Here is a 22,548-nt window from a genome sequence, read left to right on the forward strand (position 1 = left end):
ACTTGATGAATTCCTTAGATGTCGTCAGGTTTCCTAAAGACATTTCACCTCTTTTGAGAAAACTTTTTAGTTGAATTTAGCAGTAAGCAGTCGAATAAGCCACACATTCGTATGATCGTCGGTACGTGAGCTTTTGAGGTTACAAATTGAGATCATTTTTACTTCAACATTTGAACGGATAGATTATAATCAAATAGTAAATATACCTCATTTGTGCCATTTTAAAACAATTTTCACTCATATCATATAAATATGGATGTCTAAGGAATTATTATTTGTTGGAGTACTAATAAAACACAGGGAAACTAAATCTATGCTAAGTATATGCGTGGAGAATAATTGACCCCATAATTTAGGAATAGCCTGAATTAGTCGAAATCATGAAATAAAGTGGAGAAATCAATTTATTTCTCATAATGGATATTAACATTTCTATATTTCTGAATGCGACTGAACAAAAATACGCAAGGGTAAACATACAAATGATTACCGTTAATCCGATTTCATTAGGTTAACACTATTTATACTCTGGCTCATGGGTTGGTATCGCGACTTTTACATACAGTAATAATGTATAAATGATGTTCTAATCTAAATATATGACTTCTTTTTCATTTTGTTAAATGACGACACTGATATTTTTGACTTGAGTAAAAAAATTTTATTCTTCACCAATTACAAGCCAGTAAAGAGTAACAAGGTTATTGAAAACAAAATGAAGCGTACACTCAGAATGTTAGTCGCGATCGAAATTCGTTATTAACATTTCTAAAGACTAAACAAAAATCATTTCTTATCTATACTTTCTGACTACTCAACATTTGCCAGTTTGCTCTTCAAGTGCTGTTACAATTATATTGAGTCCAATGTGACTATGTACATACTCATCTCTTCATTAGAAGAATTATGTTTTTAATGCAGGTTTAGGAAAGAATTCCGACTTTCATTGAAAGTTTTGTAAAATCCCTGTTCAAACATTCAGATTTACAAGGCGTTAGGTGTGGTATTCTCTTCTCTTCTCCACCCAATATCGACAAGCTTTGTTGATTTATTTTAACCTCATATATAAACGTGAATTAATAAAAATACAGAATATTTGCTACTGTAATGTTATACGTATCTGTTTGATACGTAAAGTGTCGAATAGCTGCAGTGTTTTATTAGAATTTTCTTCCAGTCATTTCAGAAGGATTGGAAAATTTTATGGATGCAATTTTTGTGGTACCGGCTAAAGGACAATTTGTCGATTAGTTTTCCTCATATACTCGCTTTTTCCAAAAATATCTTTTCATTTATTACCGTCAATAATCGATATTTCGAGCTTCAAAACAATTATTGGTTTATTAAAAATCAAATCTATATAGTATTTTTCAATATCTAGTCTGCTACTTCAATGATGATTAACCATCCCAGTGGTCCAAGTAGCGAGACATGATATTGTCCAATTTGATTTTCCATTTAATTGCCAAGTAATAAAAATTTGATATTGAACACACACACACACACACACCCTATAAAAATAGTCATGGAAATAACAATCTTACCATTAAAAAAAATTCAATTATTCCCATAATCGACATAAATTGTATGCATTCACAAAGAAATCGCTATTGGATATATTAATCGACGGATCTGAGTTTGTATCAGAAATATACTTGAATTGGTGAATGAAACACAAAATATAGATTTTTCGATTAAATTCTTCATATTACGTTTTTTCCTAATAATAAACTCACACCAAGGGATGATATATTCACTTTTTAACATATTTTAAGCAAATTTTCGACGTCAGTACTCATCGCGGATTCTCCTTCTATATTTTCAATGAACTGAAAACTGTTGACACAAAGTAGGAATTTCAGTATTGGAACAAGAAAATAAACGAATAGGGCCACGCTAAAGGAATACAGTGGATGTTTGATCTAAGTTTATGACCTTTTTGTAGAGGAATTAACCACTCAATCATACCACACTAGTCACAACAAACCAAATTATTCACTTTCAGTTCTCGTATCAAATGAAAATTTTCGACATATTACGTATAAATTACTTAATTAAAAACTGTCGATAATTGTTCAAGTTCCTCGAATATAGATTTCAATAAAAAAGTTTAAAAAACCATAAAAAATATCTTAAAGAGCTTTTTCTGGGTCAATATAATTTGTACGAATACCTATAGTATGAATTCCATACAATCAAGGCACATTTGAATTTAATTCTCACAAAATTACACTAGAGGTTTTGAAAGTATTATTAAAACCATAAAGATATCATAAACTGTATCAAGAAACTTTTGTTTGTTGGAAACTACTACAACGACAAATATTGTTAATCGAAGCGATATTCTTGTAATAAAGATTCTATAGCCAAATGGTGAAATACAGTCGAACTCCAATAATTCGAACTGCAAGGGACCGTAGCAAAAGTTCGAATTATCGAGGTGTTCGAATTATCGGAGTTGTGGACATTTACATACATATATGTATACATACATATATTTGTACATTCTTTTAGCAGAATCACACATCATGAAATAAACGTAAATGGCAACACGAAGCAAAACTTTTAGAAACTGGCTCCGAAACGCACTCAATGGAAAACCAATTGAGAATGTCGGCTCTGACAGTTTTAACTTTGCTTTATAAGAGGGTGGTGGTAGCCATCAGCGGCGCGAGAGCATCTCTTCTCACCATCTAAATACGCACCTTCTTAAAAGTCGTCAGGTATCAATAAAACTCTGGCGCCCTTCTTTCAGAAAAAATCAGTCACCACGTTTGCTCTTTACTCTACTTTGTCTCTCTCCAATTCGCTCCCTCTCTCTTTCTCTACAGTTTAAAGGTGCAATTAAATCCGTCCCGTGAACTCGTCGTTTTTAATTGCACCTTCAAACTGTACCATCAATAATAAAATCGTCGCACCGGTTTTTGGGGAAAACCCAGCAGCTCTTATTCTCTTTTCAGTCGTTTCATACATTCGTCCTCTAATTTCAGTTCGAACTAGAAAACTATTTAGAAATGCTTTCTTAGCTCTACCAGTAATAAAATCATCGCGCCGGTTTTTGGGAAAAACCAGCCGCCGTCTGCAGTTCACCCATATTTCACACTTACAAAATATCGTCGTCTTACCTAGAATCTGAAGATTCGAATTTTTCAATTTTTTTCAACACTAACAGTTCGAATATTTTAATACATATGTACATACATAAGTTATACAAGAAAAATTCGAACTTTTCAATTATTTAAACGCCAAAAATTCGAATTTTTCGATAATTTTAACACAGAAAATACGAATTTTTTTGATAATTCGAACTTCAAAAGTTCGAATTATCGAGATTTTTTTACATGTGTTAGTATAAGAATGTCAAGGGACTGACGCAAAAGTTCGAATTAACGAGGAATTCGAATTATCGGTGTTCGACTGTATGTGTTTCTGCAGTTGTGGACCATCATTCTGAAACAGAAGTTTAGTAATCATAATATTATGTCAATTTTTGTCAAATATAAATTATGGAACTGTACATTGTTTATAGTGCATACTTTTGCGAATTACCTAATTTTATCGCAAAATACTTCAAAAATAATAATAAATAATAATAATAAAATAAAAAATAGTTAAAATTATCGATGCAACACTTCTGATCAATGTCTGGGACATATATTCTGTCATTAAAACAGCAAGGAGAATCGAAATCCTTTATAGTTGCTGGGAAATACAATGAGGGATCCATTCCCAATAGAATAATCTTCCCCCAGGTAAAGTACTCCAAGAGAGAAGTTTAGGAAAGGGTATTGCTAGAGCACCTGCACTTGAAGTTATACAAATTAAACCAAAATTAAAACTTATGTTTTACATATTCTCTGGCTGCAAAAGTTAATGGTGATAATTGCACTAACTTACAATCAATAGTTATCTTCGATATTGATTTAATTTGTCGAGTAATAGAAATGAAGTAATTTGTTAAAATACGATTAATCCTGCAGTTCACATAATAAGACGTAGTCGAGGCTAGCAAACATAAATGTATCTAGAGGTCAGAATGTAATATCCACCTTCTAGACTAGAATTTTTTGTGACCTTATCAACTTGGTAAGGTATAGGTCAGAATAGGCTGACAAGGACCTAATGAGGATATAACGCAGATCACTAATGAGGTTAACGAGGCTCTGATTAGGTTTACCTAATATGGTCCTTATTAGGATTACTTTACGTAGTCCTGATTAGGACAACCTTTTATGGTCCTGATCAGGATTGGCTGTTAAGATCATTATTAGGATTGCTTCATTAGATTCTGATCAGGTTCTATCCTTATACGGTTCTGATGAGGATTACTTTACATGGTTCTCATCAGGTTAGCCTTATACAGCTCTAATCACGATTACCGTATATATTCTTGATTAGATTATCCTTGTATAGTTATAGTCAGGATTGCATCAAATACTTTCTGATCAGGGTCATCTAACGTGGTACTGATCAGATTATTATCCTTATATACATGGTTCTATGGTTAGGATTGACTCTATCTGGTTGGTATGAGATTAGGAGGTTCACACAAGCCAGAATTATTTATAAGAATACTTTATTGATCATAGAAACTCGTACCTACCATAAATTTTGTTTGAAAATTTCATATTACAAGAATTACATTTAATAAATGCGAAAAAATCTTTTTGATAACATTACTAGATGAACCCAAAAGTTATAAACACTCTCTTTTCTTCCAAAGTTTCAAATTATAAATAGTACATATGAATTGTTTTTTTTTTGTTTATTGCAATTCTTAATTCATTATAAAATTTTCTTTACTTGTATCAACAACCATCATTATAAGAACTAAAACAACTGCACATTCTACATCTCTGTAGGCGCGAGCCGTTGTTATATAATATATGAGCGACAAGCCTAAGCAAGTCACGCTGTGCTCATTTTATATTTCGAAAGTAAACAAAAACTTTTACATGCTTCACAACTAATAAAAAAGTATCATTTTTTAATCACCACACTTGAATGTTTTTTTTTTCATTCATTTCAATGTTTCTTTCCACCTTTCCAATACATTTGCATCACATGGATAATTATATAATGGTTTAAAAACACACTCTGGCAATAAGGTTTTCACAGTTATTCTGATACCTGAAATAGTGTGTAAAAGTGTTTAGTGTCAAGTTGGGGTCATTCAAAGAGAACGTAACGAAATTCTCGTAAATATTTACTAGTTTATATTTCTATATTAAATATATAAAAGGAAAGTGTTAATTATATTAAGTTTGTACTTATTTTAGGTTTGCTCCTCCTTCTGATGCCCAGTTGATTTGTCTGGCTACCTCGGCCGGTTTTATGGGTAGCATAACAGGAAATTTGGAATTATGTCCAAAAATTTTCAGCCTGTTCTGTTTAAAATACGACCTATATTATACTAATTATTATTATATTACTATTACCGATAAATTCATGTGTTTTATCTTTATTTAGTTATTTTTATGTTTGTTTTTTAGTTTTTAGAAGCTTTTGTCTATAAATTGTAACAATTTTTTGACAATAAAGCATTTCTCTCTCTCTCCCTTATACACTACTCAATTATTGGAGACTCCACCGGTAACTTGTAGTTTCCACCACTTACCAGTTAAAATTGAAGATAAGTATAGTAAGTAGTGAGGGTCTAAAGAACTATCGTTTTAATATTTATAGACATACTTGCGAGTACTCCATTAGGTCCTATTAGAGTATATGAACGAAGAAGAAAGCTTTTCAAAGAATCAGGTAAGTTTAATGTAAACCTTCAAGTTTTAAAATGTGTTTGCACAAATGAAAGATTAAAAGTATGTGATCTCTTGTTTAAAATGGCATACAAACACACACACAGAAAATACACCAAAACCGGTATAGTAGTAGTTTTATAATAATTATGTATTTATCTAGGATACTGTCGCCTCAATGGGCACCTGAAGACATTAGACTTAGCAAAGAATGCTGCGTGCAGATTAAATTGCGCAGAGGGCGAAACCTCTATGCACATTCTCTCAAGTATGAGATACTATAATATATACTTAGGTACATATATAAACATATATTTATGTTTATTTTGTATTTTTTAATGCATTAGAAAACTCGTTTGTCTAATTTTTGTTTAGTACTGCTAATGAACTACTGAAACGGAAACTCAAGTTGGCTATCAAAAGGAGATGGTTGATCTATGACTGGATGTAAACCAATTAGAGAGAACGTTCGTTAGGTCCGAACGTTTCCAAATTGGAAATTCCAATATAAAAACTGATGAAATAGAAGCGATAAATCATATATATTATCATGTAAACTATATTTAAACATTTTTATTCAGGCAAAGATTTGGATCAGATTTAGTTTGATAGTTTGATTTGTTTATATTATTGACGAACTGCCTCTGTTAAAGTAGTCTAATTGTCAAATAAATAAGCAATTTCTCAAAATAAAATGGAGTCCTATTTTAATGAAATTCATAGGAGGTTCAATTAAATGGTTTAAAATGATTTGATAGAAGAAATATTCGGAAAGGATTGACCTATTCGACAAATTTCTTAAAAAAATGTTATTTTTTCAGAAAGGTAAAGATTCCTTGAATGGGCTTGATCAGAAAGACTTGATGAAAAATAATTTATTATCTATAGGGTCAACCTAATGTGATCCTAGTATGGATCCCGTGAGGATAACCTTATGAGAAATATTTTTTTTTTCCAGTAGGGAAATATTGTTAGTTTTGAAGAACTTCAACTGTGTAATTAGTCCGCGATAAGCTAGGACTTCATAGTTCCATTTATTCTAGTCTTAAAATAACAAGACTTCTCTATTTAACTCCATAGCTTATTCTGTTTTTCTTTCCTGCATCGAAAAAGGTGTTTTGAAATTATTCCTTAGTTCAAATTATATTCCATGAACTACAAAAAATGTCCTAAAATCACTATTGCACTGTACTTTATTTTACATGATCATTAATTTACAAGAAAACTGCAAAATATCCACAATTGCACATATGGTAGATATTTTTAAATAATATTCCATTGACTGTATGGCTTCGTCTCTCAGTTATTTATTGATTATTATCTTTTGTTGTAAACTGTGCGAACTAAAAATATTCATGTTTCCATAGAATCTCAATAATTTCAATCTGCTCAGGCTCAGACAGCATGCTATAAAAGCTATGAGATCTTAACTGGTGTGTTCTAGGCTTCTGCTGGAATGCAAAAAAGTTTGGGTGCCCAGTCAACTTAAGCCCATTTTCGGTATAGCCAACAATATAGCTATTACATCTTGAATTGGATAGAAATAGCTAACATGAAACAAACTAAGACACACATAAATAAGTTTTCTGTCAGTCCATATATAATATATGAGTGTATATTGAATGTACATGAAACTAAACAATTTATTTTTGTTATATTTTATTTAGAAAAAAAAGTATCAATATATAGGTTGTTTATTGTTTATTGTATTATTTTTTCAATAGAAGTGCTTGAATAATTAATAGTGTTGGGAAAAAAGTATTTACAATAATTTCACTTGTTATTGTCGATCATCTGATAATTCTATCGGCTGATTTTAAAAAAATATATATTTTGATTTAAAGCAGCATGGATGATGCAGCCAATGTTAGTGTATTTGTCTGATATGTCAATATGTAGTATCAAAAAAAAACGTGCAGAAATAAAACTATATTTAATGTAAAAGAAACGATGTCCAAGAAAACTATTGGCAGCGTTTCATTCTCCATATTTAGCTGAATGTGGATTTAGTGCTGTAAAATATTTTCTGGTAAAAGAAAGAAATCTAATTGATACAATACAACGAGGATACTCGAGACTAAATCTAACCAAATTGGAACCTAACTTGAAATCTCTGTGCAGCAAGCATCACGTTCAAGGATTATTAAACAAAAATTACTTACTTTGTTTCGTTAACAATTTCCTAGTGATTTCTCCTCAAAACCTATCATTTAATTTTCCTAATTGAACAATTCAATTTTTTAAGATTAAAATTATGTATATGTTACATAGAAGGTATAAAAATTTTAGCAGGGCTTGGGTGGCACAAAATGGTTGGGGAACATTGCTCTATACAATCCAATTCAGCCGTAAAATCCGTCGAACTCATTCAAAAAGAACGATTGTTATGGCTCATCGCCACTTTGTAAATCTACTCATTTAAATTGATTAAACTCTCTCGAATCACTAAATTAAAATAACTGATTCTTATGGTATGAACCGCTAGAAAAGATAAATTCTACAATATAGTCTCTCTGAAGGTTAAAATACTCGTTAACATTGATCATATTCCCAATTTCAATACATTTAATAATACTACTACTACTACTATATAAATATTTAAATTTTCCTCTTCTTCCTTACGCATCGCATGTCTTACTAGCTTTATCTCTGTTTTTTCTCTACTGATCCTCTTATTAATCTTATGTATTGTTTGTTATTCATAATTAACCTAAATATCACATAATTTTAAAGCAACAATTAATGTCTGATTTGACAATTTAATACACATCTCCAGTAATAAAGTAAGAAACAACAAGAATTTGAAATACGCTACTTTAAGACAGGTCTTAAAAGATAATGAGCAACGAAACACGAGGATTAACATCGCATTTGACGATAATTGAACAAAACAGTCGCAAAAAAATTCCATATATTCCATCAGTTGAAGATGTTTTTAAAATATGATAAATAGAAGATAATAATATACGAGTAGAACATCCAATCACACTACCGATAAATTCATTCATCAAAACATTTTGTATACGTACGTATTTTGAGAAATCGAATTTATACTCAAGTCAAATACTGTTCACTCCTGATACGAATTGGTCATTTTAACTTTGGAAAAAGTAACGTAAACCATATTGTGGTGGTTCTATATTCTTCTAAATAATTTTTTTCATCTAATATCTAGAATTCTGGTAAAAATTCTGATTTTACAACTACGCAACAATTTAAAAAGCATTTCGACAGTTGATTTGTGAATTTCAGCTGCTATCCTTCTTGATTCCTTGTAAGCTTTATATTTAGGACTTCTACATGTAAAATTCCATTTACAGAGCAAAATTGGAGGCGGTTTCTTCATTCTATATAATTTTCCATTCCATATTACACAAACTGGAAAAAAATACTGAAAAAAGAATTTCTATCCAATTTCCCATACATTGTCGCATGCCTGTAATACTTGTGAGTCAAAAATGGAATTAAACGATATAACTTATCAGTATAAATAATTAAAAATGAAGTTTATCATTCGCACGCGTTTTTGAACGCTACAACTGTCCATAGTGATTTGGCAAAACAGACTGAATAAACGACTGTTCATTTGACAGTTTTAGACCTTATTTGATATGGATTATATTATTTTGTTTTGTTCCCTATTGATGTTTGATGAGACAACTCATTTTTTTTCAAAGTGTTTATTTCAATATATTTTTCAGTGCTTTGTCGTTAACTATATATGGGAAGTTTTCTACCACAACAAAATTTTGTGCTGGTCTGATATTTTTTAACGAAATATTTCGTTAAAAAGATATAGGATAGGTTCATTGAAAGGTCTATTTTCCTTTGAATACAAAAGAAGTAGTATTATCGTAAGTTCGAAAAATGTGATCAAAGAATTCTATTACTGATCTTTTTAAAATTATTTGTTGATAAGATATTAATACTAGCTGACATTGATAAAAGAGGACCTAATAAATAAATGTTTCAACATTTTTTTCCAATCTTAGTGTTAGGTAAGTAAATCGTAATTTGAGAGATATCCAAGCGTATAAAAGGAGGAAAAAATTATTAAATTCAGAAACACGTCGAAGTAGCATCCTGATAAGATGGTCGATTTCTTCTTGGAGTATCTCATTCCAGACGTGTTCAATGATGGAAAAAGTGAAAAAGATAGAAATATATATATATATATATATATATATATATATATATATATTATATAAATGCATCTAAATGTTATGATTTTAGGTCTCTTCTGATTTAAAATAAGTTTTTTATTGAATGACAGATAAAAATTGACGTTTCGACTTATTTATTTGTATTTTGATTAAAAAAAGTAAATTAAATAGTGAATTTGTTCGTTAACTCCACATAAAAAAGTATTTATCTATCGATCAGCAAACCTCTAGCTCTGGAATGTCTTTTCAATCTCCAATAGCAGTGAAACATATTACCGAATTCCAGCTATGAAAAAGAAATCTCTATTCATTCAAATAGTCCAGAATATAATCAGATAAATTGGTTTTATGTTGAACTTCAAGCATCCTAAAGCAAACAGATATAAAGTTGGGTTATGAATAATTTTGTTGTCAATCTTTTTCCCGATTCCGTCATTCGGTATTCGAGATAGTACAAATAATTATATGTACTTTAATATTCTCAAACTTCAACAAAAATGCATTAGCTTCTCCGCTTTTACGAACAGACTACAAAATATTTTCTGGACTAATATTTTTACGCGATATTTTCCTATCAGCAAACACCCTAAAGTAAGGCATACTTATCTAAATTTTCGATGAGAAAACAGAACTGCAAACACCGTTATTTTTATTATTTGGCGTGAGCCAGCATAACATTTAAGCTAAACATCCTGTTCGGGTTTCCTTTTTATAAGAAAAGAAATTTCATTAAAGATTATGGCCTAGCACAGTATGCATGTTGTACTAAGACAAATCATTTCTGTTTTAATCAACTTTTGATGTTTGAGACCATCCACTTAGTGAATGTTTAGGCCGTTATACGTGTGTATTGAACATCCTTGCTAACCAAGCTCAAGGAAGATAACACCTGTTTTATTCTGAAGAGCCTCTTTCCGACCCTTTGTACCTTGTTTCTCAAACTTTACCCTCCTAACATCATTAATATTCGCAATATTTACGTTTACTCGATTTTAGTATTTTCTCTTGCCGTTGGTAATATTCTAAACACCAACAAATTACTTTGTAGAGGCGTTAAATACATTCATCGTGACGTAGTATAATATATAGTATAAATTAGCATTGCAAATCAAGTATAAATATTGTTTTGTTTGTATTCGTCAGATATGGTCCTTCAAAAAATGTAACTTACGTTAAAGGCTATTTCGACTGTTTTAGTTTATATTTATATGCAACACAATTTTGTAAACGCTTTAGTATTAAAATAGCTCCTCTAATTCCGATGCTGGCAATCTAGATTGTACAAATATTTACGTGATACAGTACATACATCTAGTCCTAATTTTGATAATATTGATTGAAATTGATTGAAAAAATTAAAACAAATTTTTTTATATGATTATAGAACCCCTAATATTATAACCCTAAAAAATGTACCAAATAATTACTTTTTTCAATTATTTTAATTAACCGTATTCGTTATCTAGCAAGGAACGATTAACTAGTGACATGGACTAATAGTGGCTTGAGTGATTGAGTGGATTATGACAAGACAATTTAATTTATAACGTTCATGTGACTCTTGTTGATTTCATACTATACTATTACCATTTATCAAAAGGTATTCATGCGCTATTAATAACGAATAGGAAAAGTTTAATATCGCAAATACATAAATGAAAAAATGGGTAACTGTATGTATTACTTTTTGTATATAAAGAAAACCACAACACAATTTTTTATACTTTCACAAATTAAGACAAAAAATAAATCACGAGGGCTTTACAAGGATAAGATAGAAACACTTATGAAACATATTAACATTATGAATGAGATTAATCGGTTATTTATTCTTAGCACTTACATCCATAAGCAGAGGTACAACAATTTAGATGATAATTTTGATTTTTGACGTTGCAAAGAAATATACTGACATCACAGGGGTATGTGAATATAAAGTTTTGTTATTCATAATCAATTTCAATCTGTGGCACTTCTATATTAATTCAAACTAATTGAATAGATTTAACTTAAATATATATATATATATATATATATATATATATATATATATATATATATATATATATATATATATATGCATCTCGCCGTTTCTCTCATTTATAGTGTGAAAAGCATGCAAGATAATATTTCACACAACCACAGATTTAAATATTCTAATTAGCCGTGCTACATAAAAGTAGAATATCACTTTGGCCGTCAAACACGTCGGTTTATTTTCCAATTGGGAATTTTTTGGTGGCATCATTGTTCAGTTATGACGTCCTTATCTTTTTTTAACGGAAATATCCTATTTAAATAGTGCCATCAAAAAGAAATCATTTTTTGTGTTTGGATGTAATATTTTTTCAGATGTCACTTTTGTCATATAAAGATATCTCCAGATATCGATTCGGGAATACTGTACTATGTATTTTTCCAATTTGTTCCCGACGCTGCCTATAATGATTTGTTTGAGGGAAAAATAACGCATTGTGATAGGTAATAGAGATAGAGCCCGTACACAAGTTAAGATTTTGAACTTATTCAACAATAAATTCCCTCTTAGACTTATAACATAAAGTGCAAATAAAATGTACAAATTTCATCGTGTCGCTGATAAACATTCGATGGCGTCCAAGCATCACGGAAGATCAACAAATCAACAAGTGAATACGATATTATCAGAACATCTTCGTAAAACTACCCATAAAATTGCATTGGAGCAATCAATGTGTCGAAAGCATATTTTCGAGTAAAAAAATGGCACCTTTATAAAGGGCAAATGAACTTTTTACAGATATCGATTGTTTACAAGAATTTGTTTATCCCACAATGTTTTTTTCTCAAATGGCACCTTCTGTTTGAATGTTAGAGAGTTCGCCGATTTTAGATACTAGAACCTTAGTAGGCGGTGGAAGTGAAATGGGAGATATAATTGTGGCACCATTTTTTAATGGTGATTCATTAGATAAAGACAAATGTGGATTTACTGCAATTCATAAATAATTCTCGCACTCAAATATAATACAGAAATAACTTGCAGCTGGAAACTAAAATCGACTTGTCTGCGATTTTTCCCCGGTGCAGTGTCCATATCATAACGAATTTGCTCCAAACTTTATATGCTCACTGGATGTGTCTTAATTAGTTTGATGAAATCGTGAAGCCAATTTGGAATACCATTTCCATACCATTTTTGAAGAAGGGTATATTGTCTATGACTAGAATCAACATACCATCGACTTCCAAAAAATGTTTCATAAGTACCATAAATAATATATTTTCTTGCTCATATTGTCACAATTTTTCAAAAAATCACATTGTCCTAATTTTCCAAATAGTAGATCCTATTTTCTAATCAATGCAAATGGTACTCATGGAACTTATAAGATAACTACTAGTAAACGATTGTTATTTCAAAAAATGTATTTCATAACAAAGAAAAATCACGAATTTACTTTCAAACAATATCTAATTGGACAAAAAAAGGTGAAACATTGTTTTTACCGTTCAGTGGTTTGCATAGATAGAGACTATTCTCTAAACTAAACTAAACCCTCTTTTGAGAACATTAACAAAGTTTGTATGAAAATCAATCGCCCCTGGTGAGATTAAACGGCATTTTGTTTCCAATATTGGTGATGATAGGGATAACAAAAACATTGCAATTGATGAAAGCTATTATATATTTCATACATTTCTGATTTTACATTTTTTTATATATTTAAATATGGTATATTCAAGAATTTACACAATGCTGTTAGATAAATAAATTGTGATTAACGTAGTTAGTAAAGCACTCTTATTAATAAAAACAATTATTAAGTAAATATCATCAGACTTTTATGCTAAGTGTTACAAAAGTTGAAAATATTGTTGCATTGAACTTAAATACTATAAAAATGACAAAAAGTAATCGAGACTCCTGGAGCTTGAATCACTGCATTCATTCTTCTCGGTACTCTACTAGAGTTTAAATGTATCGTTGAGGAATGGTGTTCGATTTGTCTCTCTTTTTTACGCAGCATTCATTCAACATGCATTCTGGCCAGTTTTAGTACATTTAGCAGGACGTATTGGTTTTAAATCCACTCCTTTTAATCGTATTCTGATCCTTTCGGAACTCACTTCAGTTTTTCTTACGATTAATAGCTCATGCGTTGATGTTAATGTACGATTTTGAATAGAATTTGGTATGAAGTAGCGGTCGTCAATTGCTATTATGCGGCCTTGGTCAGGCTTACTTGTGAAATTTGCAGTTTATTTATATATTGTTAATACCTTGGAAATTGGTACGTGGCCCATTTGGTGGTTTTAAATCAATCAATAATTTTACCAGTAACGCATTAATTCACTATTCATTTGCAATTATTTGAAACAGATTTTAACCATATTGAATACTATCGTCATAACGACTAATCTAGTAGAATTATATATAATTATTTTCAAATGACGCTGATAATTCAATATATTCATGTTTTTATCTATATATCATTTTTATAGATTTAACATTATACATCAAATATATTTCCTAGTTTGTTAATTAACGTGGCTCACTCTTTAGTTACTCCAAAACCTAAAAAACTAATTTATCGATTTTCTTCTCCTTTTCAGTCTCTATAAATAGCGTAAGAAAATTTCTTGGTATAATACCTCCAAGAAGTCAATATAACTATTCTATTGGGACAATAGTTATGTGGCCGATTATGAACAGTTGCGTACATAGGCTTCCTTATTGGACTCGTCGTGCCTCTACTGTGGTGATATTTCTTTATATTCGTTACTCTGCAACTGCTATATAGCTGCTATATCATAGATAGATAACTGCTAAATCTCAACTAGATCACCATCAGATCTCTGCCAAGTCACTGTGAGATCCCTGCTAGACCATAGCTGAGAGCTGTAACGTACAAGCCTTCAGAAGATAAGTTTCTTAAGTTGTCTAGAGTTGGTGTTTTCCTATTTCGCATTAATTTTTTTTGTGTTTTGATTTTTGAATACATAGTTAATGAGATTTATATTTTGAATAATTTCGGCAATTTTTATGAACTTGGTGGGTTAATACTTATAATAATATTAATTCTTTGTAATGTTACCAGCTCACCGCCATTCTCTTGGTTTTAATATTGGGTTTCGTTGAACAGCTAGTAGCGTCTTATTTGATATTAATTGTTTACCTCATCCTAGTATTTGCTATATACTTAAAATTACAATAAGACCGAATAACAGTCTCTGATGAGAAATTTCCAGCAGGGGATTTTTTGTTACAATGTTAGTAGTAATTTTGTGGAATAATACAATATTGTAGATTTTGTATCCATAATAAATTGTGTATCGATAATACATATTATAAGCCCTATATATAGTATAAGATACAAAACTATACCGAAACCAAAAGTTTCGTTTCGTGCAGAGTTTGAAATTTGATTTGGGTTTAAAATTTTTTGCACTACTCCGTCTTTTACGTGGTTTGAAATTTTTACGATCAAACAATAAAACTCTCTTCAATTTGCTATTGCAATTAGAATTTTCTATGCGTTTAGAGCGGAAAATTTTACTTAGGCTTATGGTGAATTGAATTCCCAATGTCGGAATTTATCTGACAGTAAAAGCAAAGATTGCTACTGTCGAGCACGTTGCTGCGAGAACGAGTCAAGACGTATAGTTTTCGCGACAAATGTCGGACGATAAGATTGCATTTACTGTGTCCCTTCTGCTTTTAAATAAATGAATACAATCATTGAATTCCATCAGGCAATGTGATCTCTAATTCGAAAGTGAGTTTATTAGTGTGAATGGATGTCGTTTATTAGTAGGTAATAAACTACTTACAATCGGTATTAGAATCTAAGCTGAAACGGATCTTTATTGTTTGATGTCGGATGCAGACCAAAGACAGAGTCAGCTACATTCGCTTATACTGAGTATTTTAGAAATCTCGAATTTATTTAACGTAGTAGTATATGATTCTCAATTAATTTCAGTATTGTACAAAAATGGTATATCTAATTATTATTTAGCAAATTTCGTTTCACAGCAGTTATAACTTTTCGAAGACTGAACTTTAAACTAAAAAACTAACACCATTGTACTTATGAGGTCATCTACGCCAGGGAGATCTATGTAGCAGACCAAATGAAAAAGTTAAAAATTCGTAACTCACCGTTGGATGATGCCCTAGCTGGAGTGAAAACTTCATCAAAAAAACAAATTCCAAACAAAACAATCACTACCAACCGGGTCATAATAATCATAAGGTTCTCAAAGCTGAGATACGTCCAAAAAAACTTGAATGATACCGACGATCTTTTCGATTAAAGACCTGCCAAATACCTCGTGGGTGAACAACCAACAAGCCGTCCGGCACTGACTACCCTTAAAGAGTTCGTTTAATACTGACGGTTGATTTCGTAAAGCAGACTATCTGCACCTTAGATCATGCGCAGACAGTGTACAGATCTGTCGGTATAGCCAATGACAAACCTCAATGAAATAGTATAAACCAATAGGAAAATCAAAAGACGGCACATGGGAGGGCCTCGGACATGTAAGATGTGTAATTAGAAATGTAAAACATAGGTAAGAAGTAGTGTAAGTGAAAATTACGTCACTTTTTCTTCGCACATCCGTAAAACTTTGATATTGAATAATGTAGCTCTCATTATACTGAAGCTGGAAAGTTACCTCTTTTGGAGTTTACTTCTAAATAATTAAATTATAATGTTTCACTGATTCTGATATAGTTAACATCTCACTAGTCTACAGAATATACCTATAAGGAAGCAGTATGCTGTGAGAGTGAACTAAGTTCACTCATCATTAGGGAATATCGCGTCACAAAAATTTGCAAATATCATAGATGCACGTTTCTAAGTATTTTAATTCAAATGTTTCATGAAAAACTCTACATATTTTTATAAATACTTTTTATACAGAAAAAGCTTCTCGCGTTAAAAACACTAAGATTCAAAATCAACAAACAAAATATGAGTACCTAGAGCAGGGATGGGGAAACTTCGGCCCGCGGGTCGGATTTGAACGCTTTGCGGACAGGAGATGGCCCACGGGCCGTAGTTTCCCCATCCCTGCTCTAGGTTTTGTTTGATGATTTTGACCATCAAACAAAAAGTACAGCTTTCTTATTATCAGAAATTACATTATTATGAATTGGCAGTAATGGCAGTGCACGTCGCACATAAAACAACATATGCGAGCGCGGACGGGGATATGAGCGACCTCTTTTTTCCATTGTTAACAATTCAGCATCATAAATGGAACCGGCTTATGATGAAGTCATGCAGAAACAAAACAAAACAAAAGATTTCCGGTGATAAAATTTTCTTGATAGTTTTTAAAAGAAAGATAAATTTTGACGTTTCGACTTTTCTTCAAGCTTTTATCAAAATATGACATTGACACTGACAATTTGCTTATTTATATTGATTTATAGATCACCTTCATCATGAATAATATTATATATCAAATGCCTTGTACTAATTGTGATGCTGTCTACATAGGGCAAACATCTCAATATTTTGAAAATGGACTAAGAGGTCATCAATAAGATAAAAAATAGAACTGCATTAACGAACCATGAAATATCAAAAAAACATAAATACAATTATTAAGATTCAAAAATTCTTGAAACGGAATTTAATACACGAAAAAGAGAATTTTTAGAAATGGTTCGTATTCATAAGAACGAAAAAGCTATAAATGATAAAAAAGATCTAAATAATTTATAGTTCTATTTTGTAAATTCTAATAAATTTAATATATTTAAGATGTGGAAACCAAGGAAAAATTAATTTTTCTTATTGGAAGAAAGTTCTAAGTTGATTTTATTCTTATTTTGATATTCATGACGAAGGTGATCTATAGATCAATATATAAGCAAATTGTCAGTGTAAATATCATATTTTGATGAAGACTTAAAGAAAAGTCGAAACGTCAAAATTTATCTTTTTTTTAAAAACTATCAAAAAACTAATTTTAAAACAGAAGAGACCTAAAATCCACAACATTTAGATGCATTTATATGAGTTTAAAAATTTTTAAAAGCTATAAAAAATCAAAAATCTTAATTATTTCTCAGACGATGAATACATAAGTATTCGAAAGCTCGGAAAATATATTGAAGTTAGTCCACTTTGGTGTTTCCTTGCCATGTATATATATATATATATATATATATATATATATATATATAATATTATTTTTTTTTAATAATTTTTAAAAGATAGAAATAAGTTGACGTTCCAGTATTTATCAAATAAATTATTAAAAAAAAAATTAAGTTTTGAAACAGAAGAGACCTGAAATCAAGAACGTATATATAGGTAGAGAGATGTTGATGTATTGGTTTTTCCAGGAACGTGTTATCAGATATATCGGGGATGATTAAGTTAATTGCATGCTGTTAGGACATTAATAAGGTTATAAAAGAATGGTCAAACCGTCGAAGGATAAAAAATGTCGTAAATGAAAGTGTGCCTTCCATATATATTTTTAAAAGTGACCGAACATTACGTGATCGCCACAAATACAACGTCTTGATTGGAAAATCATTGAGTAATATTTCTTTACTTTACATATTGGGATAAATTTGAAAGACATAGCATATTTAATTTATCTAAATTACACTAGTAATAATGGGTATGTGAGAAGAATAAAATAAATGTATACTATTTAAAATCTTTGGACAAAGCGAATACCTAACATCATCCTGGAAAAAAACTTACTATTCAAGGTCAAACCTCAATAACACCAAGTTGAATCGTATTTTTATTTAGTATTATGTTTATAATTTGTAGTTTTATGAATAAGTTGAACTTCTATTTGTTTTTTTTTCATAATGTTAACAGCAAAAATCCCAGGATTCTTCTTGCGCCCAGTTTATCGAAATAGCACTAACAACTCAAAATTCATAACTACATTACAGATTACTACGTGCGGACGCTACGCGTGCAGAAGAAAGCGAGCAGACACTGTATGCAACTGCAAAGCTCTAGCACTATACTCTCCGCCATTGTTGATATTCACGCGTGAGTCGGTGTTGTGCTACAGCCACGTAAGCATGTTCCCCATTATTGATGCTCCAAATGTGAATTGCCAAGTGTGATTCGTTTTCTATAGGTTAAAGGCTATAGTGCTGCAGAAATTGATCGGAGAATGAGTCGTGTGTATGGGGAAAACTGCATGAGTGATGGTGCTGTACGTAAATGGTGTCGAAAGATTGAAGATATCCATAATGATGTGCATGATGAAGAGAGACAAGGACGCAAATCTGTCGTTTCAGATGACCAGGTTCAACGAGTTGACAGAATGGTTAAAGGAAACCGCAGATTCACCATTACTGCTTTGTCAATTGTCTACGGAATTTCCAGAAGTTTCAAGGTCTGTTTTATACTCTAATTAAACTCATTGACGGCAACTTTCTTTGAAGAGGGTATACAAATGTCTTAATCTCTTCGGTGAATATGTCGAAAAGTAACCGTAAGTGTACCAGTAATAAAACCTAATTACTAATCCCAAACTTAGTATGGTCATTTTAAATATTATTATCGAATAATCCTAATATTCCCTAAAATTTTCATACATATACCTGAACTGATACAAAGTTTTCGGGCTTTTATTTGTCTTTTATAAACATTAGTTGTACAGAACAATAGAAAAAGGTTTGGACTGCTCTAACGCCCTTGTATCACATCGATTACATAACTGTATCATAAGATCTATTAGTACCTATTTGGTAATAAAAGTGAAATTTGGTTTTATGTTAATTCGAAACATCTATTCTCCACAAATTTTACCGAAAATAGGATTTTAGGTTTATCCATATAGTGAGAAGGTTCAAGTTTTGTATTCATAACAGTTTAGTTTGGTTGCAAATTGCAAGGTCCAGTGTGAAATCTATTGTGAATTTTGGTGTGATTATGGAAAATTTAGAAGAACTTCGTAAGCTCTAAGAAATTTTGACAGTTAATTATAAAACAATTATATTCAATTGTTTAAAACTATTTACCGACAAACATTCATGAAAAAGTGTTGATAACATAGTGGAATTAGTTAGTAGTACGTTTGGTGTTGGGAAATTTAAGATTTACAGAGTAATTAAAGAACAGAAATGTGGCGAGTTTCAAACAGCAAGTGAAACTCTAGAAAAACCAAAATTTCAAATAGAAAATCATTTGAAAGAAAGACATGCATTCTTCTTAAGAAAAGAATTTCCGATAGTACTACTGTCACAGTAGACAAAATCCTGGTCACGTTTCGAGATAAAGATTATCCTGAACTGAGTCGAAGCACACGATGAATAAAATGTAAGTTATTGCTGAAAAAAGTATTCTAGAAAGTCTATTTTAATAGAAAGTAACTATATTGTTTTATAGAGAAGAAATTACTTAAGGACTATGAAAGAAAGGAGAAACCAGAGAAGAAATCTGTTTTATACGAATTAAAGAATCATGGATCAATGAGAGACATACACCAAATAAATTTTGGCAATATAAAACTGTTACTAGTTGAAGACAGGAAAGGGGCGCAGACTGATAATAGTACGCAATTTAAACGGTTTTGTTAAAGGTGGTTTATTGATTTTTTAATCAACTGATTCCGGTGATTACCATGAGGACATGAATGCTGTTTTTAAAACATGGTTCGAACTACTGGTAGATTTTTTACCTCAGAACTGTATAATAGTAATAGATAATGCAAGTTATCACTCGAAACTTCTAGAAAAATTATCCACAATCAAATGGTTAAAAAAAGATTTACAGAATTGGCTGAATTCAAAGAACATTCAGTTCCATCCCAAAAAGAACCGTATTCTTAGTGTTCCATTTATGAATAAAAATTCAAAAATAATGAAATTGTAGAAAGTCGTGGTATGACGCTGGCTAAATATCCACAATATCATTACGAACTAAACCCTGTTGAACTGGTATGGGCACAGATACAGAGACAGGTTTCAATAAAAAATAAATCTTTCAATATGAGTGATGTTAAACACCTGCTTTTAGAGGCTATAATAATGTGAATCCTGAAAACGGTGAAAAAAAATTATTCATACGATTGAAGAAGAAGAGAAAATGTGGAAGTTGGTCAATATTACTTATGATCGATTGAATGATCGAACCCCTCATTGTGAATATTGGTTGCAACAGTTCATCTTCTGATTCCAGTTCTGATTTTAATTTGTAAGAAGTAGCTAAAAATCAAAGTTTAAGTTGTTATACCTATATAACCTGTATGAAACAATGTTCTTTATATCTTGTGAAAAAAATTGCCTTTTTTACCTTCAGCTTTTTGGAAGGGAAGAACGGGTTAATTAGAAGAAAATATAAGTGAACATCCTAACGTATTATCACATTTTCTATTTTTGTCTTCCAAAAGATTTATATGTTCTAATAATTATATAATTTCATTTTTCTAATGATTTTTTTCCTCCAATTGGGTGATAATAATTCTTTTTCTACTGGATATAGATCATGCAAAAAATATATAGAATATGTGATATGGGATATAATAATTGAATTTGATGAATATATCAATTACAATTTTCTTTTGGAAAATGCTCAGACAAATTGATGATACTTTTATGGGATGTGTACAGTTGTACATAACTGTCAACCATAAAATTTTTACATTTTTCCGATCACATTATAATAACAGTAATCAAGTTGTGGGAAACAAGTAATGAAATATTTAAATTTATTTATTTCGACCATTGACTACAAGATGTTAAATGCGATACTTATTCATCCTTTTTACTCCTTAATATTTACCGGTTGGGTCTTAAGAAAATGGCCTTTTAAGCGAATCAAAAAAATTGAGATTGTGGATCTCAACAGTTATTCTCTTTATACTCTATGTCTGGAAATACTTACGCGAAATGAAGAGGCACACTATATTGTTCAAACCAGGTTTATGTACAAATTAGACAATAATTATTATTCTTACAGGAATTTCAAATATTTTACTCCATTGAGAATTGCGTCGAAGAATATTTGCTAGTTTTCCTGTAATCCCTGTCCAAATAATCACTTTTTGGTTGTTTAGTATGTCCTTATCCACCCAAAATCGATAATTTTGCCAATCAACCTAACCAATTGAAGACAACGTAGATTCATCAAAATGTTGTTCGTGTATATTTGATTCATAATTTGTTAAAAATCTGAAGTTTTCTATCAGGATCATATTCCAGTTATCATTGAATAATAGTAAGTTTGTGAGGCTGCAGTTTATGTACTACTGATGACTGGCTAATTTCAACATCAACATCATTAGATATATGCCAGTTAAGATATTGAAGAACTCCGTATACACTATTAATGTCTATAAAAATCCCGATTGGGAAAACTAATCGACGGATCTAAGCATTTAAAAAATATAGTATGTATTAGCGGTATTTGAATTAAGGAATTTATTACAAATTACGGATTTCGTTATAATTTTTTTATTTCAATGTAATACTTACTTTCACTTCACATGTTTGTGAGCAATGTATCAAAAGGCGAGTGGTGACGTTGCTGTTAGTCCAAAAACATGATTCAGTGTATCAGGAAAAGTTGTCGCTTACAGTGCAACGTCCCTCTTCTCTTAACTGAATTATTATCCTTTCGTGAAAGTTTTGCGATTTACTCCTGGTG

General features: G+C 30.8%; 1 protein-coding gene across 1 annotated transcript in view; it reads right to left on the bottom strand.

The window, feature by feature from the left end:
- The window catches only part of LOC130450883 (lachesin-like), a 369,262-nt gene extending 352,967 nt beyond the window's left edge, over nt 1-16,295 (bottom strand). Inside the window, exon 1 of the mRNA XM_056789587.1 lies at nt 16,062-16,295. Coding sequence (XP_056645565.1) covers nt 16,062-16,152 — 91 coding nt within the window. The 5' untranslated portion in view covers nt 16,153-16,295. The remainder of the gene's footprint in view (nt 1-16,061) is intronic.
- Between the last annotated feature and the right edge of the window lie 6,253 nt (nt 16,296-22,548).

Source organism: Diorhabda sublineata, chromosome X (genome assembly GCF_026230105.1).
Source record: "Diorhabda sublineata isolate icDioSubl1.1 chromosome X, icDioSubl1.1, whole genome shotgun sequence".
NCBI classification, from domain to species: domain Eukaryota; kingdom Metazoa; phylum Arthropoda; class Insecta; order Coleoptera; family Chrysomelidae; genus Diorhabda; species Diorhabda sublineata.